This window comes from Aspergillus vadensis (assembly GCF_003184925.1).
Source record: "Aspergillus vadensis CBS 113365 unplaced genomic scaffold BO88scaffold_29, whole genome shotgun sequence".
Lineage (NCBI taxonomy): Eukaryota > Fungi > Ascomycota > Eurotiomycetes > Eurotiales > Aspergillaceae > Aspergillus > Aspergillus vadensis.
Window position 1 is genome coordinate 113,979 of NW_020292067.1, and position 24,511 is coordinate 138,489.

General features: G+C 49.9%; 6 protein-coding genes across 6 annotated transcripts; 3 read left to right on the forward strand and 3 right to left on the reverse strand.

The window, feature by feature from the left end:
• Positions 1 to 2,474: 2,474 nt before the first annotated feature.
• glcA (type 1 serine/threonine-protein phosphatase catalytic subunit GLC7) lies at positions 2,475 to 4,222 on the forward strand (the record flags this gene model as incomplete). Its single annotated transcript, XM_025711747.1, has 4 exons — positions 2,475 to 2,651; positions 2,741 to 3,142; positions 3,310 to 3,609; positions 3,686 to 4,222. The coding sequence occupies 4 exons, from the start codon at positions 2,475 to 2,477 to the stop codon at positions 3,779 to 3,781; spliced, it is 975 nt and encodes a 324-aa protein (XP_025558404.1). The 3' UTR covers positions 3,782 to 4,222.
• A 1,377-nt stretch (positions 4,223 to 5,599) lies between these two features.
• On the reverse strand, positions 5,600 to 6,740 carry sar1 (Arf family GTPase SAR1; the record flags this gene model as incomplete). Its single annotated transcript, XM_025703510.1, has 6 exons — positions 5,600 to 5,640; positions 5,705 to 6,004; positions 6,080 to 6,202; positions 6,249 to 6,288; positions 6,453 to 6,556; positions 6,722 to 6,740. The coding sequence occupies 6 exons, from the start codon at positions 6,738 to 6,740 to the stop codon at positions 5,600 to 5,602; spliced, it is 627 nt and encodes a 208-aa protein (XP_025558405.1).
• An 805-nt stretch (positions 6,741 to 7,545) lies between these two features.
• BO88DRAFT_429377 (DUF2457 domain-containing protein) lies at positions 7,546 to 9,714 on the reverse strand (the record flags this gene model as incomplete). The annotated part of the gene is made up of 1 exon (XM_025709145.1): positions 7,546 to 9,714. The coding sequence occupies one exon, from the start codon at positions 9,712 to 9,714 to the stop codon at positions 7,546 to 7,548; it is 2,169 nt and encodes a 722-aa protein (XP_025558406.1).
• Positions 9,715 to 9,930: 216 nt separating this feature from the next.
• On the forward strand, positions 9,931 to 14,068 carry BO88DRAFT_429378 (uncharacterized protein; the record flags this gene model as incomplete). Its single annotated transcript, XM_025709146.1, has 14 exons — positions 9,931 to 9,991; positions 10,071 to 10,211; positions 10,470 to 10,556; positions 10,736 to 10,906; positions 11,087 to 11,220; positions 11,483 to 11,656; positions 12,276 to 12,331; positions 12,376 to 12,517; positions 12,723 to 12,801; positions 13,152 to 13,253; positions 13,509 to 13,562; positions 13,596 to 13,667; positions 13,740 to 13,968; positions 13,996 to 14,068. 14 exons carry the CDS (start codon positions 9,931 to 9,933, stop codon positions 14,066 to 14,068), a joined length of 1,575 nt encoding a protein of 524 aa, XP_025558407.1.
• A 5,388-nt stretch (positions 14,069 to 19,456) lies between these two features.
• Positions 19,457 to 22,606, reverse strand: sha1 (putative calmodulin-binding protein Sha1). Its single transcript, XM_025705258.1, has 2 exons — positions 19,878 to 22,606; positions 19,457 to 19,828 (listed from the first exon to the last, which is right to left on the reverse strand). The coding sequence occupies exons 1-2, from the start codon at positions 22,480 to 22,482 to the stop codon at positions 19,491 to 19,493; spliced, it is 2,943 nt and encodes a 980-aa protein (XP_025558408.1). The 5' UTR covers positions 22,483 to 22,606; the 3' UTR covers positions 19,457 to 19,490.
• Positions 22,607 to 23,423: 817 nt separating this feature from the next.
• On the forward strand, positions 23,424 to 23,770 carry BO88DRAFT_157690 (uncharacterized protein). Its single transcript, XM_025701572.1, has one exon. It carries the CDS (start codon positions 23,556 to 23,558, stop codon positions 23,727 to 23,729), a length of 174 nt encoding a protein of 57 aa, XP_025558409.1. The 5' UTR covers positions 23,424 to 23,555; the 3' UTR covers positions 23,730 to 23,770.
• Positions 23,771 to 24,511: the final 741 nt, after the last annotated feature.

Genomic DNA, 24,511 nt, shown 5'->3' on the forward strand with positions numbered 1-24,511 from the left:
CGCATGCGATGATCCTTCAGGATGTATACTGAGTTGCTTCTCTTCTTCTCGTTTTCTTTTCTTCTTTTTCTTTTTGGCGTGCTGCCGTTTTCTACGGATTATTTTCTGGGACCGCCATGGCCCATGATGAGATTCGGACCTAATGCATGAGACACGAAGATGTTGTGACGAGTCAGATCAGATGTTCTCTCTTCCCCGCGGTAGCGCCAATAGTTGAAATGCAATGCGCCATGGGCGCTTTCGGATCAGGTGCGTCACACGTAGAGTTGAAAAGGGTGGTGGGGGAGACAAGAAGGAACATCCCCACTGGTGTAGAATCCGAGGTAGATATGCCGTAGATAAGTGCTTGTCAGGTACCTCCCCGGGGATTTTCAATAGAATGAAGGAGCCAAGGCACATTGAGGCGTTAAAGCCTAGCATGCAAGCGCTCGTGCGACCATAAGGAGGAGGGGGGGTCATGGGCATACGTAAGTAGGTCCGAGTTATGGATGTACATGATGTATATGTACATCAGGTAGGTAGATCACCGGCAGGCATGTCGAGAATCCACACACGGTTTCAGCACCGTGGGAATATTTGTTTGAGGGGGTAGAAGAAGCTGGACTGCTGCAAAGAGGGGGGAAATACGGCATCGATTGGCGGCGCTCCCTTGCAGCAGGGGTTAGTGCCGCAGAGTGAGAGTCGAGGCCGGGGAAGAGACGATCTGGAGTTGAAGGTCAGTAGTTAGTGAGTAAGGTGTAGAGTTTTTGACAAAAGTACGATGGAGGATGAAGCGGGAATGTCGTCTCCTGAAGAAGGAGGGGTGTGGGAAAAGAGAGTTGAGAGAAGAGAGTCGAGACGTTGACAGACCGTTGGAGGGAGAGAGTTTAGTATCAACTGTTAGGATTAGTAGCAGTAGTAGAAGACACACCCATGAAGCGCTTTACTGTTTAATGAATGGCGCGCCGCCCGCCGCCCGGGCGATAAACCAATCAGAAGGAAGAACCGCAAGGCCGGGGCCCTTTCCGTTTTGCCATCCGGGAGTCTCAGGCAGGCAGGCAGTCAATCAAGAGTTCCTCCTCCCTTTGCTTTGCTTTGCTTTGCTTTGCTTAACGCTGTGTTGCGTTGCTTTGGCTTTTGCTTTGCTTTGATCTCTCTCTCTCTCTCTCTTCTTCCCTCTCTCACACACTCTCTCGCCCAGTCCAGGTTCTCTGCTGCTCCTCTCGCGCGCGTCTCAAGTGGTGAGCTTGTCCTCCTTCGTTACTGCCATCCTCTCTGCCCCTTCCCACCTCTTCCCACACCCCCCAGAATCTTGCTATCATCTATCTATCTATCTTGCTGCTTCGCATTCTGTTTCGCTCGTGCTTCTCCTGTTTCTCGTGGAATTTGGCGAAAACCTTTTCAGCCTCGAACGGTTTTTCCCAGAAAGCCTTGCAAAAGAAGAAGAAGAAGAGATCGATCGATCCCTTGATTGCCGGCAACCAAACACAATCAATCCCAACTGCTTGCGCGCGCCCTTTCTCTCTCTCTCTTGTCACTGACACCCTCACTCACCCTCTTACAACTTCTCTCTCTCTCCCTCCCTCTTTCTCCCTCTTCTCATCTTCACCCCCCTTCTACGTAACTTTTCTTGATCGGTTCTTTTACACACCCCTCACGCCACACACCAGGTACAGAAGGAGTAAGAAGAAGAACTCTTCCTCCCACCCCATCTTCTCGAACAAGAGCTCGCCTCCAATCTCGGCTTCGCTTGTTGGCCCTTGTTTTTCTCCCCAACCCACCCCCGTTTCTCTCCCGCCGCCGGCTGCTATTTTTTGCAACCGCCCCGTCCAGAAGCAGCCTTTCGCCCAGCGATATCTTCTTACGCTCAAAACCTTGCTAGCCGCATCTCGCCGTTATCAACGCGCTTCGCCTTCATCCTCCCTCCCGTGTGAAAAATTTACCAAGGCCGCTTGCTTCTTTTCTCCATCGATATCTGGCATCGCTGTCGGATCTTCTCAGTGTCCCCAAGGCCATTTGGCCTGTTGCCGCTTTTAACTTCCCTTGTCTCTTTTAGATTCTGTTTGGTAAGCCGACTTCTTACTACTTTTGACAACTTCTCACCCCTCCTCTCCCCGTCGCCCCGTTTCACCCGCCATCCAAGTTCAACCCAGCTTGAAGAAAAAAAAATTTCCCGGGCGCATTGATCACGCGTTTCTTTCCTCGCCTCCTGCTGCACCTCATTCCATAGTCTGCCCTGCTCTTTCTGGACCATCTCTAACCTTCATATTTTCGCTGCCACAGCCTATAGACGCCGCGTCATCAATCGTATCGCCTACCGAGCCCTCCGCAAAGCTACCCTTTTCGCGCCCTTCTCTTTTTCCGTTGTCCAACACTTGTGTTAATTGATCCTTTCTTTTCTCTTTCTCTTTCTTTTCTTTTTTTCGTTCTTTTTTTCGGTTCGCACTTTTTTTTTCGTTTTCTTTTGCGTCGTCTCTCGTTGGAGTCGCTCAAACATGGCCGATCAAGACGTGGATTTGGACTCGATCATTGATAGATTGTTGGAGGTGAGGGGCAGCCGGCCTGGCAAGCAGGTTCAGCTTCTGGAGTCAGAGATCCGTTATCTTTGCACCAAGGCTCGGGAAATCTTCATCTCCCAGCCCATACTGCTGGAATTGGAGGCACCCATCAAGGTAAAACGCCATCCCTCATTTGTCCCGGTAGAGATCGGGTCATCGCGTCTATCTTTCGCGGAAACTAACCCGGTGGCGCTTATTATCAGATCTGCGGTGATATTCACGGCCAGTACTACGATCTTCTGCGTCTTTTCGAATACGGTGGCTTCCCGCCCGAGGCCAACTACCTGTTCCTGGGTGACTACGTCGACCGTGGCAAGCAGTCGCTTGAGACCATCTGCCTCCTTTTGGCTTACAAGATCAAATACCCCGAGAACTTTTTCGTTCTCCGTGGTAACCACGAGTGTGCGTCCATCAACCGTATCTATGGTTTCTACGATGAGTGCAAGCGGCGGTACAACATTAAGCTGTGGAAGACTTTCACGGATTGCTTCAACTGCCTCCCCATTGCGGCTATCATCGATGAGAAGATCTTCACCATGCACGGAGGTCTGAGTCCCGACTTGAACTCGATGGAACAGATCCGTCGTGTTATGCGCCCCACTGATGTAAGTGCTCTTTCCTATCAATATTGTGGGGTCTTTTCCTCGCCTTTCGTGCACGAAAGACGAAGACCAGACCCTTTTTCATTTGTTGACTTAAGGGTCCTGGGAGCGATGAAATCATCCCTTCTGGGCTCCCTGAAGCCTTGAGCTTCGCCTGCTAACGACGATAGATTCCCGACTGCGGTCTTCTTTGCGACTTGCTCTGGTCCGATCCCGATAAGGACATCACTGGCTGGAGCGAGAACGATCGGGGTGTATCCTTCACATTCGGTCCGGACGTCGTGTCACGGTTCCTTCAGAAGCATGATATGGACCTGATATGTCGCGCACACCAGGTCGTCGAGGATGGCTATGAGTTCTTCTCCAAGAGACAGCTGGTTACGCTATTCAGTGCTCCCAACTACTGTGGCGAGTTCGACAACGCTGGTGCGATGATGAGCGTCGACGAGAGCCTACTTTGTTCCTTCCAGGTAGGCCACCACAAATCAATCTGTACTCGAATGAGGGGAGCGTTCTCGAAACTAACGGGTATTTTCCTCGCATTAGATCTTGAAGCCAGCAGAAAAGAAACAAAAGTACGTTTACGGGGGCATGAGCTCAGGCAGGCCCATCACTCCTCCGCGAAAGCAAAAGAAGAAGTAAGGAATCATACGAGCTTTTCCATGTGCAGCAGGTTCGGGCGGAGATAAGAACGTCATAAGTCCCACACAATGTCACACTACAACGAGAGACCCAAATCCCCAACGACATTCGATGGCCACACATTAGACGATCGGCAGCAGCAGTACACCCCAGCCGCCCGAGAACCTCACGACACGCAGAACGTCTCAATTTTCCCTCCGCGCATACCAGACTCCAGCGACTCCCCCAGTCATTGATTTCCCGCTGAATGTGTTTCATTTTCTATATGGAAGGTAGTTTCTGCTCCAAGTAGGGGTTGGTGTTTTCTCATTCTTGTTGATCTTCATTCTTCAACTTCCTTTTTCTCCTTTACCTTTTTTTCCTTCCCATTGTCCAACTTGTGTTGTCCGAATTCATTTGACAGGAAGGGGAAGCGACGGGCTGCATCTGGTGTTTTCCAAGTGCGTTTTTTATTCAAAATCTTCCTGTGAGTGTAATGCCAACCAAATAAGCAACGACACGCCCGTGTCTTTCGAGCGTCCAAAACCAAGATCCTCCTCTCCCCGTCCTCTCCCTACTCCCTTCGCCCATCTAGCCACATTGTCCATACCCCCACCCTACCCAGCAGACACCGATCCGTGGAAATGCATTCAGCTAGCTTGTCAATGGAATTCAATGCAATTCGACACACAAACGACAATCCACCAACCCGACGTCAAAACTACTACCTACTTATCACGGAAGTGAAACTCATTATGCAGGAAAGCGGGGTGAAGGATACAAGCCAAACCAAACAGGAATGGTATGGTATGGAAGGATGTATGGAATGTACCGAACGGGAAAGGGTTCTTCTTGTTGTTATTGTGGTGCCTGAATGACGTCGTTGTTTCTCTCTTGCCCCCTAGGGGTATTGTATCCGTTCTCGTGTGACATTGTGTGCATATATGTGGTGTGTATGTGTGTATTATTTGTATTATCTATCCTATCCTATCCTATTTTACCTTGTCTTCTTCTATATCGATTTTGTAGCAGTTGACTCAATTGACCTTGGTATTAAATATAGTATATCGTATGTTGAAGAATGAGTATTTGGGGGAATCGGATATGTTGTTAAAGAAGATAAGGTATATGGGTAAGGAAGGTTAATATTATTCTCATTTCTGCGTATTCGGTCATACTATCTAGAGAACAGAAGCAAGCAAGCGAGCAAAACAGAGGAAGAGTTGGTGAGGGAGGAGCGGGTAGTGACTGAACTAGATTGTTACAGTACAAGGAGAGGGGCAGAATTCTGTCTTTGTTTTTATTTTGCTTTGTGGGTTGATTGATTGTCTGGTCTTGGAAGGCGAAAAGCAGAGAGAATAAGAGGAAAGGTGGCTACAACGAGATGAAAGGGACAAATATGACAGAAGTACCAAGAACTGGGTCAAAACATCAAAGGATCAGATCAAACTCCGACATAACGCACACGACATTCATAGTATGAAGCAATGTAGGAAGAAATGAACATCAGAAGGTTTGAACAATCGAGATATATTGTAGATGGATGGGTCATGGGAACTAATATGCCTAGTAGCGAGTACTTTCTTCCAGGCAGTTGTGATGACCTGTCTGATTGGACGGAGTAGAGTTCATTTCATTGAACTGCATTGGATTGGATTGGATTGGGATATATGGAGTTCCTACACCCCCTAAAGAGGGTTCGGAGGGAGATTGAGGGAAGTTCGTTTAGGACAGGGGTCATCGAGGTAGGTGGGTAGGAGAACAAAAAAGAGTAGTCGGGATATATCGCAACAATAAAGTCAACAGCTGGCTGGCTGGCTAGCTAGCTAGCTAGCTAACTTAGACGTATTGAGACAGCCATCTGATACCTTCACCGTATCCTACATAGCACAAAACGATTAGCTCCCGATCGACAATGACTGGGACATCGAATTTTCCACTCACCCTGTCTCATGACAACACTGCACATGAACACCTCAATGGGCCGGATTCCCTCAAGAGGGACCTTGCCCTTACCCGTGGTCTGGTACAATCCAAGCTGGTGGCGAAGCTCGTCCTCGCTAACAGCATCGGGGTGGTCGATCTTGTTTCCGAGGATCAGGAAGGGAACCTTGGCCAGCTCTTCCATGGCAAGGAGGGCGTCGAGCTCGGCCTTGGACTCGGGGAAACGCTCGTGGTCCTTGGCGTCAACAAGGAAGACGATACCGCTAACTTCGGGGAAGTAGTCCTTCCACAGACGACGAGCTATTTAACGAGAGTTGCTACATTTAGTTTTCTGGTTTTGCTCTATACCACGGGGCTACGAGGTATATTACTCACCCTGCTGGTGACCACCCAGGTCAAAGGTCGTGAAGCGGTTGTTGCCGATGGCGAGCTCTTCGGATGCTGTATTGAAAGGAGTGCGGTTAGCCCTTGTCCGCGATATCCAGTTCCCTTCGGTCGCTGTCGCATAGTCTCTCGCTAGCATGGTCATGTAGGCAATACGTACTCGGGTGAGCAGTGGGCTGGAGGATGGCAACCCGGTCGTTCTATTATCGAACACAGATGTTAGCTTATCGTTCAGCTCTCTCGTGGCCCTATCCCTGCCGTGGTGGCAATCCCTTGCGATAAAAGTCCATCCCATGCGTTGTCATATCCACCGTCGTCGCCACCGAAGTGAGGCTCGCTCGCGAAATCAATAGAGCTCACATACCTTCAGCATGTGCAGGAGGGTCGTCTTTCCGGCATTATCGAGACCGAGGAACAGGAGCTTGGCGTGCTTGTTGAGCAGGCCAAGGGAGGCCAGAATATCGTAGACTATTCGAGAATAATATATCAGCAACTTGGCACTCAAGAGACCCAGAGAGCAAGAGGAAAGACGATGGAGAATCAATGGTCCCAACATGGCGTGGGAGGGCAGGTCTGCAGACCACCTGATGATCGGGGCCAAGTCGGCGGATGGCAAAACAGGGGACTACCTACACCAGTTAATGAGCCACATGGTGGAAATCGACTCAGAACCTCAGACTATGGATTTGTGAATCGGATAGCAGCACGAGGCAGGTGCAAAATGGGCCAAATGGCGGTGGTGAACGGCTGGGCTGGAGATAAGAGCAGGAGAAGGAGCCAGGTTGCGGTGGCCGACAGTTGACGTTGGACTTTCGCTTGCCCGGACGCCTAGCCGAGCGCTTAAGCCAACTCAGCCGCCGGGAGATCATCCGCCCCGATCGAGTCCTTGGAACATGTACTATGAATTCACATTACTTTTTTTTTACACAATCGTCAAGTTATACGCAGAAAAAGTTTCATCATACGTTGGCATATTCAATGACACAGTCATTCGCTCAGTATCTACAAATTCGATAACGAAAGCAAACGGGGTATACGCGTAGCAAACCGCCTCCATGCAACCCGGGCTAACAGAGCAATGATGCCGACCGAAAGTCAAATCCGCCGCTCAGCAGCGCTGAGGTGAACAATGAAGAAAATGAAGAAAGAAAGAAGGAATAAACAAGCTATGTATAGTGAGAAGAGCGAAAAGAAAGGGGGACAGGCGAAAAGAAATGATCAAAGGTAGCCACCCCTGTAAAATGCAGACGGGACCCTCCGTGCGAATAGGAATCCGTTGGACACGTTGTGAGGACAAGAATAGTAACATCGAAGACAAGGGTGTAGCGAACAACGCTCAATTGGGATTTGTACACCTCGTCAATCCACTGGTCATGAAAGTGGACGACTGAAAGGGTGATAAGAAAAATTCGAACTATGTACAAGAATTTATCGAATCCCGTGCGGAATTTTGAGGTCTAAACAGATAGGACGAGCTGGGCGTTCTCTCCAACGCCGTAAGCTCTGCACCTCTCTGCAACTTCGAGGCCAAGCTCCTTCATCCGTTCAGCACCTTTTCCGGGGATCGGTCGCCGTACCATCTGCTCCTTGGCAGCTTTGCGGCAATGCTGACGCCAGAACTTCTCCTTGCGTTTCTGGCGTTTTTTCTCAAGACCCTCAACAATATCAATGGGGCCTCTGGTGTGCACCTCACGGGTGCGTGACGACTCGCGCTCCGGCGATTCGTAAACGGGGACAATGCCAGACCAGCGGTGAGACTTGTCCAGGCTAGTAAAGAAAGGGTTGGGCGTCCGAGGCAGGGACTTGGTACGAGACATGGCGGGCCGTTGCACCAGTTCACTGATGTTCAGTCCCCGCGAGGGGACAGTAGGAGCCTCGTCTGCAGATGCCAGGTCATCCTTCGAAGACCGCAGCTTCATCGGCGGCGGCGGAGAGCGAAGACGCTTTGGCGAGGAACGGCCCTGACGGCGGGGCGGAGGTGAAATCATGCGTCTGGGAGACGTACGAGGAGAAGGCTTCTGCGCAGAGTCTCTACCAGTCCGTCCCCGAGGTCCTTCATCCAGGACAGATTCCTCGATATCATCGTCCTCATCCTCCTCATCCTCGGGATCCGAAGTGGGAAAGCTGGGATCGATATCTTGAGGGATGACAATCTGCTTGGAAAGACGGCGCTGCTCGATGCAAGACTTGTAGGCAGCCTCCAGAGGCCGGTCTTCGTCGAAAGTTCCGCAGACGAAGTCCGTACTGTCAGGAAGGTTAGGTGTGCCAGGGCGCAGCTTTGGGATCTTCATGGGCGATCGGCTAGTTGTCTTAGCAGCTAAGACAGGTGACCATCTTTGCTGCTGCTGCGCATCGTTGGCAGAATCGAAAGACGTGTTCGAGTCGCGACGACTGAAGGGGTGGCGAGCAATGTCGATGTTTTGAGGGCTGGTGGCAGCAGTAGTGCTGGTCGGAGCCCAGAAATCGTATTCCGAACCATCATCGCTCTCGTCTGACTCCGCAAAGCCGGCTTCATTATCCGATTCATTTCCATCGTCAGAAGAGAAGTCGTGAACGGTTGAATCGTCATCGGAATCCTCGACATCATCTTCGTCATCTTCTTCGAGCGCCTCTTCCTCCGCTTCCTCTCCAAGCTTTCTAATGGCATTCTCCTTCTTCATACAATCATTAAGCGTGATCTTCTCCGGGTACTCTCCAGACTTCGTTACCCATTCGTCATCCTCCTCGACGGAGCTGGCGAATTCGTGAAAGCGAGTAGCCTCGGACTCTTCGAACTTACCCAACCCCTTGGTCGGGACACCGCGGCGATCGATCTTCTGCTCCTGGGGAGCCTTGCTCACCGGTGAGGGAGCAGCCTTCTCCGGAGAGGCCTTGCGCGCCATGGGAGCAGGTGATCCGCGGGGACGCGGCCTGCAGCCACTGCGAAGTGGCGACCGCTCCCGGCGAGTCTCGGGATCCCGTGCCGGGCAAACAAAGGTGAGAACGGTCCTCCGCTTGGGCTCAGTTGGTGTAACGCTGGCGTCATTGAACTTCGTAACAGGTCGCTGTGGTGAAGGTGTTTGTGGCTTCTGCTCCTGAGCTTTGCGTCCGCAGGCGAAGCTGATACACCGCTTGCGTCCCAGGTTCGCCTCGACGGCCGACTCGCCAACTTCCACAGCCTCCGCCTTCCTTTTATCACCCATCGAAGACGTGGTGTTGGTCAAGTGAGAGGGCAGAGGCGGGCTGGGTGTGTTGGATAGAGAAGGGCTTGTGAGGCCACCATCGCTGGTCAACTCGGCTGTAGAGATGCCGCTAATGTTGGTATAGGTGTAGGAGCGGTAGAAGGAGTGCTCCTGAGATGGTGAATGACGGTCGGCTGGGCTTTGTGGGGGGGTGCTCTTGAGGGCGCGGGTGAGGAGGGACTCCTTGCGGTCAGTCATGGCGGCGGGGGCCTTGACGTAAACGACACCGTCGTCCATGTTGTTCATCGAGGTATTCAAGAACCGATGATCAGGGGGCTCATCAATGTCCTCAACCATGTCAGCTTCTTGAGGGGCAGACTTGCTGGACTGATGAGGTGAGAGTAGCATCTTCAGTAGGTTATGTATTGAGGCAAATGTTCGTTCACCACCACGCAAGTGCGCCATCCCTTCGAAGATTAGTTATATTAATAGTGAGACGGAAGACAGGAACGAGTAGGTGAGAGAGGTTGTGTCAAGAGGTTAGGTGGAGGGTTGGCGGTAGTATAGTGACTCGACGGAATGGTGGCGGTAAGTAGTATTATGAGGGTATTCAGACGTATTGGTTGATAGGGAAGAGAAGAATGAAGAATAATTGCATCAATCAAAAGAGTAAAATAGAAGATGCACTCTCGTTATCGATCAATAGTACTACTGATCGACCCAGAGGGCGGAAATGAAGGGTGTCCTTAGTAGGACGATGATTGTCATGATATAGAACACATGGTGTAGTAGGAAAGAGGCGTAGTATAGTAGTTTAGTAGGTCCAAGAAAAGGAGAAGAGCGTCAGGTATGCGGCCAAGAGATGAACTTACGCCTTCTTCAAAGATTGGCAGCTCAAAGAGCGCCAGAAGAAGAAGACGCGTCGAAAGAGTTTCGCAGGTGCAATGTGTTGGCAGTGCTAGGTGGGATTGAGATGGAGAGAAGGAGGAATGTAGAGATGATCGGAAAATTAAAATGTAATTAAGGGAGGGGGGGAAGTGGTTTGCGGAAAGGCGAGAATAAAAAATAAAAAATAAAAATTCAAAAATCGAATTTTATTATTAAAAGAAAAATCGAAAATCAAAAATCAAAATCCAAAGGAAATCCTCGGGGGTTGTCGCCGTGGTATTGTTACGATACACTCAGTACTGCGTATGAACGGGGTATTAGAGAGTCACCAGCGAAAAGGAGGGCGGGTAAAAAGGCGCAGTGTCAGCGAGTAGTAAATGACGATTCGCAGGGTAAAAGAGGCGGGAGAGCGGCGCCAGGTTTGGGAGCGAGTGACCGGGTTAGGGTGGTCAGGAGTGGTCGCCACACTCTGGCACGGCAGGGCAAGGCCGAAGGAGGGCAGGGAAAAATGGTGGAAAAACAAAAAAGAGCACCACGCCCATTACCCACGATTACAATTTCGGATCTTCTCTGGGGCTTCTTTTCCTTCCTTCTGCAGGCGGACGAGAGGCGCTCGGTCCAACCAACCCCGCCAAGCCCAGACCCACCCTGTCGTTTTCCTCGCCAAATTCATGCATGCTTCGGTTCCTGCGGCTACGTGACGCTGGCCAGTACCAATACCGTGGTAATCTTCGCACGCCCGTCAATACACACCCGTCAGGACACACCCGTCAGGTTACTTACTAGAGGGGAGTTACCGTCAAGCAAAAGGACACATCATGGAGGGAAGAGGCTTAGAGTCATAAAGGATTGGAGAAGAGTCAAACAAAGGAATCTCTAGCTGAGGATCACGGATCTCATTGTCTGCTATGATCTGCGAGATGACTGTTGTTCCTTTGACCTGATTCAGGAGTCACCGGTTTTGTAACGAGCCGGTTTCATCCATGGTGGGCAAGCCAGCACCGAAGTACAAAAAGCAAGAAGACTATGAGGCATTTTGGAGGTTGGCTACCACGGCGGGCTAACCTCCATCTTACTAACCCGGTCAGTAAGAAATCATCCCAGACCATAACTTACTGTGTAGTCTTAATTGGGAAAAGCTGCCACAAAAAAAACATCGCCCCCCCTCCATCTACACTAAGAGTCTTGGAAAACTATAGTAGTGGCCGAAGAACCAGAGACTGAAAAGTAAGGGGGTGATCCATTCTTTGTTTTCTAGAACATATTCAGCGAAGAGGATATTTTATCTGATCGGAATGTCGTACAAATCTCAAGGGTTCAAGACAAAACAGCGAATAACGGAAAGTCCAGAGCAAAGAAAGGCTGTCAGACAAGGGAGGGCGGCTACTCAATGAGAAAGAATGAACCCCCACGAGGACAAGACAGCGCAGGAGCCAGGACAGGCATCATAGCGGCACGAGCTGCGACTGTTGTGTGTGGGAAAGTTGCCCTACCGACCGTCGGGGCGGGTAATGCCAGGGTAATTACGAGGGTGACCACGGCAAGCAGACCCGACAACTTGACCGTGGGAGGACCAAAACGAACCCCGTCGGAGTCGCGCCGAAGCCGTTTCAGCGGGCGCTGCGCTTTGTTGGGCTTAATACACAGTAACCCTTGAGCTTTGAATGGCCACACATAAATATTGCATCTAGCATTGATTTAAGCCTAGCATCAACCCCCATCAGCCGGCTCACTTATGCGCTGCTTATGCGTGAAAGTGGTTACTTAAGGTACTAGGTTCCTCGGCGTAGCTACCTCTTCTGACTGATTCGGTCGGTCGCAGCTCCAGAAGTGCATACCACCCACCCTACCTAGTACTCCATACACACCCAGCACACCAAAAGTAGACTACTATGGTAATTTCGTTAGGGAGGCCAAGATAACACCCAGAAGACAATCACCATTATAGTGCTACCAATGTGGTGCTTGGCACCACGCCTCATTCTCAAAGACTAGACAGAGTGACAACAATTCAAGTCCTTCAAAACACTGCCTCCCTTTCCCCCCTGCTGGTTGCCATTATTGTTTTACAATCCCAATAACAATGCTTGGTATTTCTTGTCATTGCTCACTATTGCATTTGCCGAGACTTTCCCTAGCTGGGCTTAAATCTGGTGGTTCCTGATCCGGAAAGCGATGGTCTTGGCCCTGTGACGTAAGGTTTCCCCCTAGTCATGCTGTGTCACGGCAGTGTTGAAGGTTATCTCAGGCTGAAGCAGTAGTAGGAGGAACTTGTGCGATGCCGATGATGCGGGCCAGAACTACAAACTTGCTTGCTTGCTACAGACATCACTGGGAACTGCGAACCAACTGCAAGCGAAGTCTCGACGATTCTATCCCAGTTTCTCGGACCGACTAGACCCCATCCCCCTGCTATGACGAGGTGAATTGAACTGAACAACTCTTCAGTTGCACCAACTCTACCCCAGAGTACTACATTACAACGGCTACCACATCAATAGAACCAAGAGAATAAAAATTCCCCGACTGTGACCGGGATCGATCATGACGCTCTCGAGTCCCGGAAAGTTTGCTTGAGGTTACAGCGACTGGCAATGGGACAAGCAGGTGGTTTCCATGTCTTCGATCTGCCACGCTCAGCTCTCAAGGTTGGTTCCGAGAACCGTACCCAGGAAAGCTGGTACCTAGATCGGTCCAAATGAGAATGATGAGTAGTATATGGGAACCTCAAGCTATGCTACAGAACTCCCAAGTATGTTGTTGACTAGAAGCACCGCCACCTGATTGACAACAGCTGGGAGTGACAGTCGGTCTGGGCGGGAATAGTTGGCTCTTGGCTGTACAACATATTTCGACTCAAGATGATCGGACCAGTGTTGCCAGAAATAACCAGATTAGATCTGAACTATGCAAATAAGGACTGGAACTAGTAGTCATGGCTCATTGTTCAATGGATTCCTCAAACAATAGCACGATCTTGGGATAGTTTGTCGCTTGGTGGTTTGACAGCCGAGTTCTTGTCTTTCCCCCGGGTAACTCCACAGTGATCATCCCAGGGATGGTCACCCAGGTAGCAGCCAATTCTGGAGATAGAGTTTCGTCTCATCCAGCAACTTGTCCGTTTATCTCTAGGATCTCAGCCTTGGGGGCCACTAAGTTTAGTATTAGGCATGTCCGACAAGAAAGGCTCAGCGAACTCAGCGGGTGGCAGTGATGGGAAGGGAAGAGCGAAGAGGAAGAAGGAAAAACACATCGGGATCGGCCTGGTATCCATACATACAGACCGATGCTCATACATACGCCGTACATACGAGACCCGTGCCAAGACCACCCCCAAATCCGGACTGGAAACGATCAAAACTGCATCTCAGATCCCATCCTTCCCTTCAGGCGATCGTGCCGTCTTTCCCAGACTGGATTGAGTTGTGGATAGAGTATCTCCGGAAGAATGGAGACAGGGAAGATGGGAAAAAAGCAGTATGGTGATGATGACCAGATCTATGCCCGATGGCAAAGCGCTGAGAGAAGCGGTCAGCGCCAGAACCAGAGAACTACAGAGTAGAGACCCAAACTGCATCACTTTTCTCTCTAATGACTGACAGCCGGGCGGCGGTTCACCGAGCTCAGAACCACGGTAGCGATCTCCAAAGCGGAGACCATCGAGCGGGCTAATCCCACCCCCATCCACTACTACACCAACGGGCTTACAATCAGAAACCTGCACAATTCACGGCCGCTGAGGATGGGGGGCCCAGCTAGACTACCAAACGCCTCACGAAGCCTTGAAGTGCTGGGACAAGCTTCATGCGATTCAGGGATAACCCCCACTCAGTGCCATGGCTGCTCCGGGAGATGCAGCTTCCCACAATCGCAGCAGCCAATCTGCGCGTCTCGGGAGTACTTTTCTTTTGCTGTTTTTGCCCGCTTTTAACCTCGATCCCAGCAATCAGGTTCGATCCAAATCTCAGCCAGTCATGGGAATAGGAAGAAAAAAAAAAAAAACTGCTGGGGAAGTACTAACTAGACTAACTATCGGCACTGTTAGTACTAAGTACTTTCACGAACCAACGGGGTCGGCCCATTTACACGATCCTTCGTTACCTCATGAAGTCTTACGACTCCAATTGCCCTTTTGGGCATTCCGGCCCTGGTTCATTCAACTAAGTATGCTGGTTGTTATTGTTGCTTACGGCGTGGGTTGAAGCGCCAGTTTCACCCCCGTTACACATTGCATATGCCGCTGTTGGGGGGGAGGGAAGGAAATGCGACCTTTTAGCGACCCATGCTTGGCTACCACACTCACACGCACACTCAGTCCCCTCTGAAGGATCCTCATCCATGGCCGCCAACACGGACTCTCCGCACTTGGATCGAGAACAAGATACAAGGTACATGCGACTTATGTATACTTATGTTCCGAATACATCTGGTGTATGTGCTACGCGGCCTAGAAGCCAAGATTGAAACAGAGTTTCCGCAATTAAACTCCGACCGTCGACGGAAAGGAAAAACAGAATAAGAAATATAAACTATATACAATCATTCTTTCCAAGTGCTCGTGAACAGCGTGCAAACTTTCGATCCTCATTGAAGAGCTGAAGATCTCTGGCTGAACGGCATGGCCGAGGGGAGGCAAGCAAAACCCGAAGAAAAAGGAAATAAAGAGGAAGGGGAAAAAATAAAATAAAATCTTAATTAAAACCCAAACTCCAAAGGCGACTCTTTACAGGAGGAGAAGGGAAACAAGAAGTTTGTACAGTAGGCAGGTAGAGTCTGCCACCACGATGGTCACCGGCCACCCGGAAGAGGAAATGCTATGTGGCATACGAACAACCGTCCTCAACCCCATCCATTTCTTCCTCCCCCAGCCTTTTCTGGGATAGGATGGCTACTATGCTAGCTTGCATATTGATGATCGAACCACCAGCAGCACCTGGTGGAGATTCTGAACTGTCGCGCGTGCGAGTGGACCGCCATGAGATCGATTATGGAGACGAACAGACCAGAGAGCATGAATGGGTTTGTCTCTTTGGTGGGCGGATGCCTCAGGGCCACTTTTTTTTCGGCGCGGTGCTATGGTATAACTGCTACTGCTACTGTGAGAGGTTGACAGGCAGGCAGACGCCGGGATCAACGCCGGATAAGAATAGCATTAACCTAACAAACACCAACTGAGCTACCCAGGATTAGGATTAAGGATTAATACGTCCGCTTATCGACCTCCGCGCCCAGGATCAAAAGTCCTGCTGCGGTGGTGTCATTGGCCTGCAGCTAAGGCGACTAAGAGTTAGAGCCTTGTACCTTAATGGCCGACGTCGGCCTAAGAGCGGTTTGTATGAGGGATTTTATTCTCCCTAGGTCGATACCCTAACGACGCTGACTGGACCGTCCATGGCTTTCTCCTCCTCCTGCCCTCTCCACCAGCACGGGACTCGCGCTTGGATTCGCGCCGGCTTCAAGTTACGATGCACGACGCACCCAATCGAGTAATGTATGCCCCAGAAAAAAGTCCCAGCGACTCGCCAGTCCGGCACGGCAACAAGGTGCCTTTTGCCTGTCTCATGGTCAGCTAGCCGTGCGACAGCCAGCTTCATTTCCGCCGACCCGGCATTGTCCATCTGTACCCCGTACAACCATCGTGATTGATGGATCGGGGTCTTGGACTCGGTCAATTGGCAAATCATCGTCGACTCCCCTGACTGTTGAGCTAAACCCACCCCGGACATCAGACATCCCATCCATGGCTTTTATGCGGATAAAAACGAGGCTGCCGTCATGACATATGCAAGTGCGCCTCCCACACTCCGAGCCCATGACTGAGCGCATGGCATGGTCAGTCATGGAAGGATTCAGAACGTCGTCGACGTTAATCAGCCTACTCCTCCTCGCTTCGATTCAGGTAAACACAATTACCATACCTCCCGTATACCAGGTATCGGGTACACGGAAGATAAGATGGTCGCTAATGCAGCAATCTAGTTGCACATGGGGGGCACGCCCTTGCTTCAGTCACGATGAAGAAAAGAAGAGACAACAAAGAGCAAAGCCATTGCAAAGGTGGATGAAGATCCAGAACCCAAGTACTCCAGGACGGGCCGGCCTGCACGTCGAAATCTTACCGTGGTAGGCAAACGTCTAGAATGTGTCAGTGGCAGCATCGAGCCCAGTTCTTCAAAGGGATGGCAATGCTCTCATCATTGAGCGCATGATCGACATACCACACTGGGTTGGGGAGACACAGCGGATCACCCGAAACCTTCAACATCACAGACATCACAGCCTCTTTGGAGGGTCATGATTCCGACTGGGACGGCCAAGAGGGCCGCCAAGATGGCCAAGGCATATACATTTCACCCCATGCAACCATGAAGATGGGGGATCCCTTCACTTGAGAGGCGGAGTTGAAAAACCGAGTGGTCCCCGTTTCGACTGCCCCTTGCTCAGTGCTCATCCCTCTCCTCTGGACATTCCACCGCAGTTCTTGGCAACGTCCTGTGACCTTGCCCCCGGTACGACGGAGAATTGCCGCCAAGATGATCACAGCCAAGTTGCGAACGACGTCTGTTGCAGTGGAATGAGCGTCTGGCTAGAACCCCCCATCGGCGTGGGAGAGTGGTCGGTCCCCGGTCTTTCCCGGAGTCCGGAGCTACAGCGACCGACCTACTGTCCGCCGTCGACACATTCCTCCTCCTCCTTGCCTCCCCGGTGCAACTAGTCCAAGAGGATCCCGTGTTGAGTTGGTGACCGGCCAAGGATGCCAAGCGCCATTCCAAATACTTGGGCGAATGACTGCGGCTGTGGGATGGAGGAGGAGGATGGGAGGAGACATCTCAAGAGCACCAAGTAGATACTGGCCGGTCTGAAAAGGAGTATCACCCCCCGGAAGGTGGGAGATCTTCGTCGATCATCTGCTCCTATATTGCAGGACAAATTCTTGGCGAACGAATACCAAGCATGACCACGTCGAAGTTTGCTCAGGGGGAAAGAGAGAGCGACTAGGCTATGTTGCAGCTTGAATCGATTAGACGTACCCAATTAAGGGGGCTTGGAAGAAGACAAGCTGTCCAGGTCCTCGGACACGTCTGTCTGCACATCACAGATTGTCCACGGGAGCAAGTCGATACCAAGAGAAAGAGTGTCTGTCTAAGCCTCATTGCAATACGGACTAAGTTAAGATACCCCTTTTCTTACTTCCTCTCCGCTGATCCGGAAGAATAGCAACTCCGGCCAGCAAAGAGCATCTCGCGATTCCCTCCGAGCCGGCGATCGACCGCTTTTTTCTCAGGAAGGGTTGCCAGAGAGGAATCTCCTGATGGCGGACCGGCTATTCTGCCAATAACAACCCCGCGATTTAAGTTCGTTCTCGCCAGCACAGGTACATATAGTCTACCGGGACTCCAACCAGCAGGCCGGTACCAATGCACTGCAGGGCCCTTTGCAGCGAGACTACTGTACGGCGTAAGGGAGAGAAGTCAAAGCCCGTTGGCGATCGATCTGGTCATCGGACAAGGGAAAGGTGGAGAAAGAGAGAGAGAGAGACAAGAGAAAGAATAAGAAAAGAGGAGGCGTGTGTTGCCGCTTCCAGTAATCTTCTCGAACGTCTGCTGTTTCTTTTCCCCGCAGGGCTGCTGCTGCTACTCTCAACCCTCCGGATTCGTCGTTCTGATTCAAAGAACAGCATCTGATCATCGGAAGCATTATATCATCATCAAGGCTGCCCAATACTACCTGGGTCATACTTCGTAGAGGAGGGAGGGGAAAATGCGATCGGCCGCTTCAGCTGCCAGATGGCAGATGCTCAACCGACGTCATTTTCTTTAAATATCTCAACCACTGAAACCCACTGACAACAGACATACTAATTAATATTGGTAAATTAATCAATGAGTAATGAATAACAACAATCGTGAACAAATCATTACTTCAGGTACTGTAGTAGTTACTTTGTACGTAGTAGTAGTAGTTAACTAAGTTCCCCGTCAGCTGCAACAAAAACAAAAAACCAGTGACATCATACGAGTTCACCTCGACAAACTCTCTCTCCCTCCATCTCCCACCCTCCCGTGTGTGTGTGTGGGATGATGATGATTATTATTATTACGATGGATGGCTGATCTCTCCCACGTAAGCGATACCTTTACTCTACTACTACTGGCTAAACTGACAAGATAGGTAGGTACACCCTACTAGTAGTACCTACAACTGTAACAGTTAATGTAACATGAGCATAAGCATATCATCGTAGGAAATCTTACTTTCATCATGATTATTATCATTATTATTACTATTACTTACTAAGTAACTTAACTGAACTAGATAACCATGTATGTATGTATGTAAGTAATAATTCATTTTGATTTCACTTTTATTTTACTGCCTAATACTAGCAAGTAAATGTATATGCTGATTTGATTGCATGGTTGATCCCAGATAAAATATTCTAACTACTATGGTAAATGCCAAGCAGTATAGTGAATAGGCAGATGCATATATTATAGCATCATATCATTTATTCATATATAGTAACTTATTTTCATCATCATCGTACAGTTACTAACTATTGTATATCGCTGCAGACTTTGTCGTCATGATCGCTGCCAGTTTACTTTCTTCTGGCTTTCTTCCTTCTTCTTCACCATAATGCATCATAACGCATAACGCATAACGAATACATACTTCCCTATGTACATAAGACAGATTATCAAACTAACCCATTAACTTGCCCTTAGTTACAAACTTACAACAAATAAATAAGCAAGGGGCGTAGGTAGTTAGAATATAGTTGGGTCAATAGGTAGTGACTTGGTTGGGTATATATGACAAAAGCAAGTAGTCAGAATAGTTAGTACTTTACTTCAGACAGTAATTTGGATATGATCGGTACTATCAACCCCCACTATCTGTCTAACTGTAGTTATCTATGCTCCATCATGTACATAATCATGTTGGATAATGATAGCATTCTCGTATCTGCCGTTATTTTTTTGCTTCTTTGTAGTTGTCGTGGGAGGTAGATAAGGCTTGTTGGTGTGGTGTGTGTGGCTGGGTTTTGGGTGATGATTGAGTGGATGCCCATATGTAACAATTAATGATCATAGATGGTGCTTAGGTACTAGTTGGGTGATGATCTGGCTAATGGGATATGGTCCGAGGAGGAGGCAGGGGATGGTACGTAGCGACTAAGTGTCTTTCATTATTTGGGGGGGGGTAAGTGCTGCGTGATTGGAATTATGAATTATGAATTATCGTCTGAATACATGAACTAAGTGGTAGTGCTGCACTTGGAGCCCTTTTGGACTGTAGAGACCATCTGGATGGTGTAACAATCCCTATCCCCATATGGTGACTTGCGTTCATAGATATCGGTTGTCCTCGTAGGCATACGTAGCAACTACTCGATCATGCTGTTGAGCTCGAGTCAGCCTCCACCACCGCACAATCACCTCCTTCGCCCAGAGAATTCGGTTTTGTGTTTGTACAACTGCAGCGCATTGTCTAGCAATATCCCTTGCGATGACTCGGCGCTCATCATCTCGACGCGTCAGGATCCGTCGCCATGCTGTCTGGAGTACTGTCGCAGCTCGCGCGTGCTTCGTAGCTGGCAGAAGCCGCGAACAGAGGAACGCGAGTGCTCCGATTGTAAAGTCGCTGTCGACGATATGAGTTTTTGAAGAGGGAGACACGAGTTTGGCTGGTCTATGTTAGTCGCTATGGAGGAGTAATGTCATTGGTAAACTCACCGAATTCTGCACTGCATCCCAACGCCCGCAGACGCGATTCTAGAGATGCTGTTCTGCTATGATCCTCGGCATGCTTCACGAGATATCCGTCGTATTCGTCAACAATACTTTCGTATACCTTGCCATCGCTGAAGCTCGTGCTCAGGTTATCAACCGGTACGCCCTTGAGATGTGCAAGGGTAGATGCCCATTGCTTGAGCAGCAAGGTTGGTTCGTCGCTCTCATCATTCCTGTTCAATGGCATGCCATCCTCACCAGCCTGGAAAGCGACTTTCTGCCTCAGTCTTTCAATCTCCTTTTTGACGTCTCCCCAGTCTACTAGCTTAGCAAGGCCCCATGTGCTGACCAGCTTCCACAACAACGCAATAGTCTTCTCGCGATGTCCGTCGACGATATCTTCTGCGCGTATGCTTTTCGCGAGCTTCCTTGTCTCTTGGGCAGAAGCCAGCGCATCCAAGGCAATTTGAATGTTAAAAAGCTTTACCGTGCGGCTCCTGCATGGGAACTTCAGATGACTCGAAAGCGGCAAACTTCCGTTCGACACTTCACCGGATGAGGTTGAAGGATAGAATAACAATTCCACAATCCTTGTCAACCTCACACCGTCCCGGAGATCTACAGCAAGGTTGTCAACCCGGTAGTCATATTCTTCCAATGGATGCTGCTCATAACTCAATTCGCAGTCCAAGTGGCTCAATGCTTTGATGATGTCTCCGCACGATGGCAACAGGAACCGACCTAGTGCCTGGAGCACCGCATTAGAGGACTTGACAGGTGACGAAGAGAGGAAAAGGCATCGCGGAACGGCTGTCCCATGGCACATCCTCGCTTTGTCCAGAAGGACAACCATCATTATGCTTCGAAGAACAGTCCGACGATATGTCTGGCCAGCTACACCGTCATTCTCTCCAACAGCGATCTTCTCTTGATGGTCAATATCTTGGTTTCGTAGCAAGAATGCATCCAGGAATCCTTCCAACTTTCGTTTCATCGCCTTGTCATTATCCGAGGCATCGCCTCCATGGGCCAACTTAGAGGTGGGTATCTTCCTTCCAATGATTGCTTCCAGCGCGGCTCGCAATGCTCGCAGGTCGTAGGTCTTGATCCAAATATCCAAGAACTTCCGCTTCAAGCCCAGATCGTTGTGAAGACGGCTACTGCGCGTGAGCACGTCTTTTGGTATACTCAAAGCGCCGTATAACAATGATGCTTGAAGCCGTTTGTGGACGTGTGCGAAAGATGTTCCCTGGTACAAGGTGAGGAGCTCATGTCGAAGCATGGCGTGGTTGTCGATTTCTGGCTCCTCATAAGTACATTGAAACGTTTCATTAACCAACTGTGTTATTGCCACCTCCTGGTGCGAGAGCCAATTCTCTTCGTACAGCGACGGGTTTGTGATGTTGTCTGAAATAACTGGACAATCTTTCGCGATTGGCTTCATATCATTGCGCGATGTAGTCGATTTGAATACTGTGCTTGTCTTTGGTTGTTTCTGTGATGTAGATAGAGTTGAGCTTCGTGATGAAGTGTTTCGGTTGTAGTCTGATGTCAAACGTGGCTTCACGGTGCCATCGTGTTCAGATCTGTTCTGTCGTGCTTTAGTGGTGTTCTGGCTGTTGCTCAGTACATTGCTCTTCTGCTGAGTGTTGCTCGTCTTGGTAGATAGAGGCTTGGATGTAGGCTTTACAGAGGCATTTGTAGCACCAGCTCTTCTAGCTGCCATCTGAGAAGCATTCAAGCGGTTTCCCAACTCCTCCTTGGCTTTCAGGGCCTGGTATCCTTTCTTGCCTTCAGTGATAACTGTTCCTGGAGGCACATTCTCCTTTCCGCCATTCTTCCCGGCAATATCGTGATGAATGCAGGACTCCTGCATTACTTTAGAGCTTGGCCTCAATGGAGCCCGTTGAGCAGATGATGCGAGAGATCGCTTGGCTTGTCGCTTCTTAGCAATCTGTAGTTCCAGGCTGTTGACTTGAGTATCTTCATTGATATACTTCTCCAAGTTGTCCGACTTGGGCGGGCTGAAGAGACCCATGAATACGCTGGCCACTGTACCGTCATCCGGGGGAATGTAAACCGTGTTACGGCGTACATCCGTCTTCAGGCTATTTTTTGCCTTCTCCTGGCCATCTGCTCCATTGATGCGCATCAAAAGCGCGTTGTTTTTCTCTGTGTCCGTTCTCTTACTTGTTGACTTGTGGAATAATCCTTCTTGACGCGACTGCGTGTCTGGGCTCGGGCCGAAGCTGACTTTGGGACGAAATCTCTGAGCTGGCTGCGCAAGTAAGGATGTTTTGCGGCTCGTGGTCGGTGCTGCTATGCTCGAATCCCGCTTCGGCTTGTATGCCGGTTGTGTAGGATTCTCTCCATGGTCTTCGTGAATAGCAAAGGATGAACTTGTCTTGGTTCTTCGTCTGGGCTTGACGCCTGTAAGTACAGACTGTTTAATTTCGGTCGTGAACTCGATGTTAGCAGTATCGTCCCAGTTGCCCAGACTATCTTCCCACATGCTGTCGGACGAGCTTCTGTTGCTGCCCCGGCTGAAGATTGAAGTGCTCGTCCTTGAAGGGCAAGGGGTCGTAGCTTCGTACAGAAAGCCGGACATATTGAGATAATGCACGGAGAATTCTTTTAAAGTAGTCTTGATGTTTAGGCAGTGCCTCTATTCCATGGGCTTAACTCGTAAATAACTTTCCCGACAACTGTATGGCGTGTCAGGTTCAATAGTTGGATAGGAGCTAAGATTCAGTCGACATCAAAGCTAGAAGAAGGCCATCAAGTTATATGAAGGGATGACCTGTCAAGCTTCGGGGGCGAGATCGAGGCTAAATCATAGAAAGTTTGGTCGAGGATGGGTCTGAGGTATGGAGACGCGATGTTGACGCTACGTTGCCCGTGCAACGGGAAGGGGGTTGACACCTTAGGCAGACATCGTGGATGGCAAATTGAGACACCCTCAATCACAGTTGCTCCTGCCTGGCCAAGGTCATTGAACATCCTTCACTAGGTGACTTGCTGTGGGTGCAACTTAATGTAGTCCTCCACATTCTTCAAGGTCCGATGCGACCACCGACTACTTTTCTAGAATACTATTTTAGTCCCTTTTGGGTTAGATGTCGATCACATACAAAGCCCCAACGGTGTCCACTGAGGAGTAACTAAATAAATTGTTGCTGCACAAACAGCTCCCCTCGTATTCGTTTAACATCCCCATGTACATAGTAATATATGTACAATCTATGGAGCATTACTATCCCGGTGGCGAAGAGAGCGAAATTGATAGTGCAAGGAGACGTAAAGCTGCATATATCTACTTGCGCTACAGCGAAATGGCTCCCTGTATGCTGTAGGGTCCGACCAGGATCCTCATTAGGCACGGTGCATGTGCAGATGGCAAGGAGACATGGAAGTTGAACAGATATATGTGGCAATGTGCAGTAGACTGCAGAGATACGAGTTTACCGCCCCTGGCTTACCTTGTCATTTTCTCTCGTGATCCAGTGCCAGTCTGTAGTGATGAATAGGCGTGTCTGTCGTCGAAAAGTAATGAAGCACTTGAAACAACCTCAATGCAGCATCAATAAATCCTATGCCAATGTTTGAGTTCTTGGTATTAGCCATAAAGAGCCATGCTCCGAGGCTGCCTCAAATCCGAGCAACATGAAACAAGCCGCTTGAATGTGTACCCCAAGGGTAATGATGGTGACATCCGAGATCCCACGCGGGCCCCAACATATGCTCGATGCTGAAACCTCGGTCTGCCGTAGTTCACAAGATGTCAGTTCCACCCAAGTTTTGGTTGATGAGGGGGAAAGTCAAAGCACAGACTGCGATCATCCCCTCGCAAACTAACTTGTGTGATCACATCGTCTGAGTTCGTTGGGAAAGCCTGGGGTGTAACCCATCGCGAGCGCTCACTGGGTAAAAAAAGAGATTAGCAGCGCCCTGTAGGAATAATCGGCCAGATCGAATCGAGGCGATTGATTCGCACAAGGGAAGAAAAAGCCCACCGAAACGGTGGGGGGCGCCTATTCTTAGTTAGGGATCTGGTGGTTTGCAGAGTAAAGAGAAAAAGGAAACGGACAAGGCCGGGCGGGCGTCGGAGCAGCGCCAGCTCCGATTCGAGCAGAAAAGAGAAAAGCGCAGGCAATAATAATCCAGTTCCCCAGACACACACATGGTCTGATCTTCAACGTGGCCGCTGCACAGGCACCGTCGTTCGGGCTTCCTCTTTGTTCCTCAAGCCAGTGTGTCTCCATCTGCCAGGGGTAGATTGCTATGTATATCCTGCGCCGGCCTTAAACCCGCTTACTATAACTCCTCATAACTCCTCTTGCGTATCCACTCGCCCTCCCTTACAACCCGCCGCGCCTCGGATTTCCAACAACTAGTCAACCTGCTTTAGCCTTTAGCTCGTCGCCCTTCTTCCCCCCCGTTCCCATTCGATACTATTCATCTCGCTCCTCCACTTCATTGCCCTCTCCTTGAGTCGACTTTCCCACGCGCCCCATTGGACTGTCGCGGAGATGGGTTTGCGATAATTCGCAACTGAACGCGCTTGAATCTTACACCTGTCTCATCTCTATTGCTCGACCTTTCCCGCCTTGATCCTTGTTTCCCCTTCCTAGCCTTAC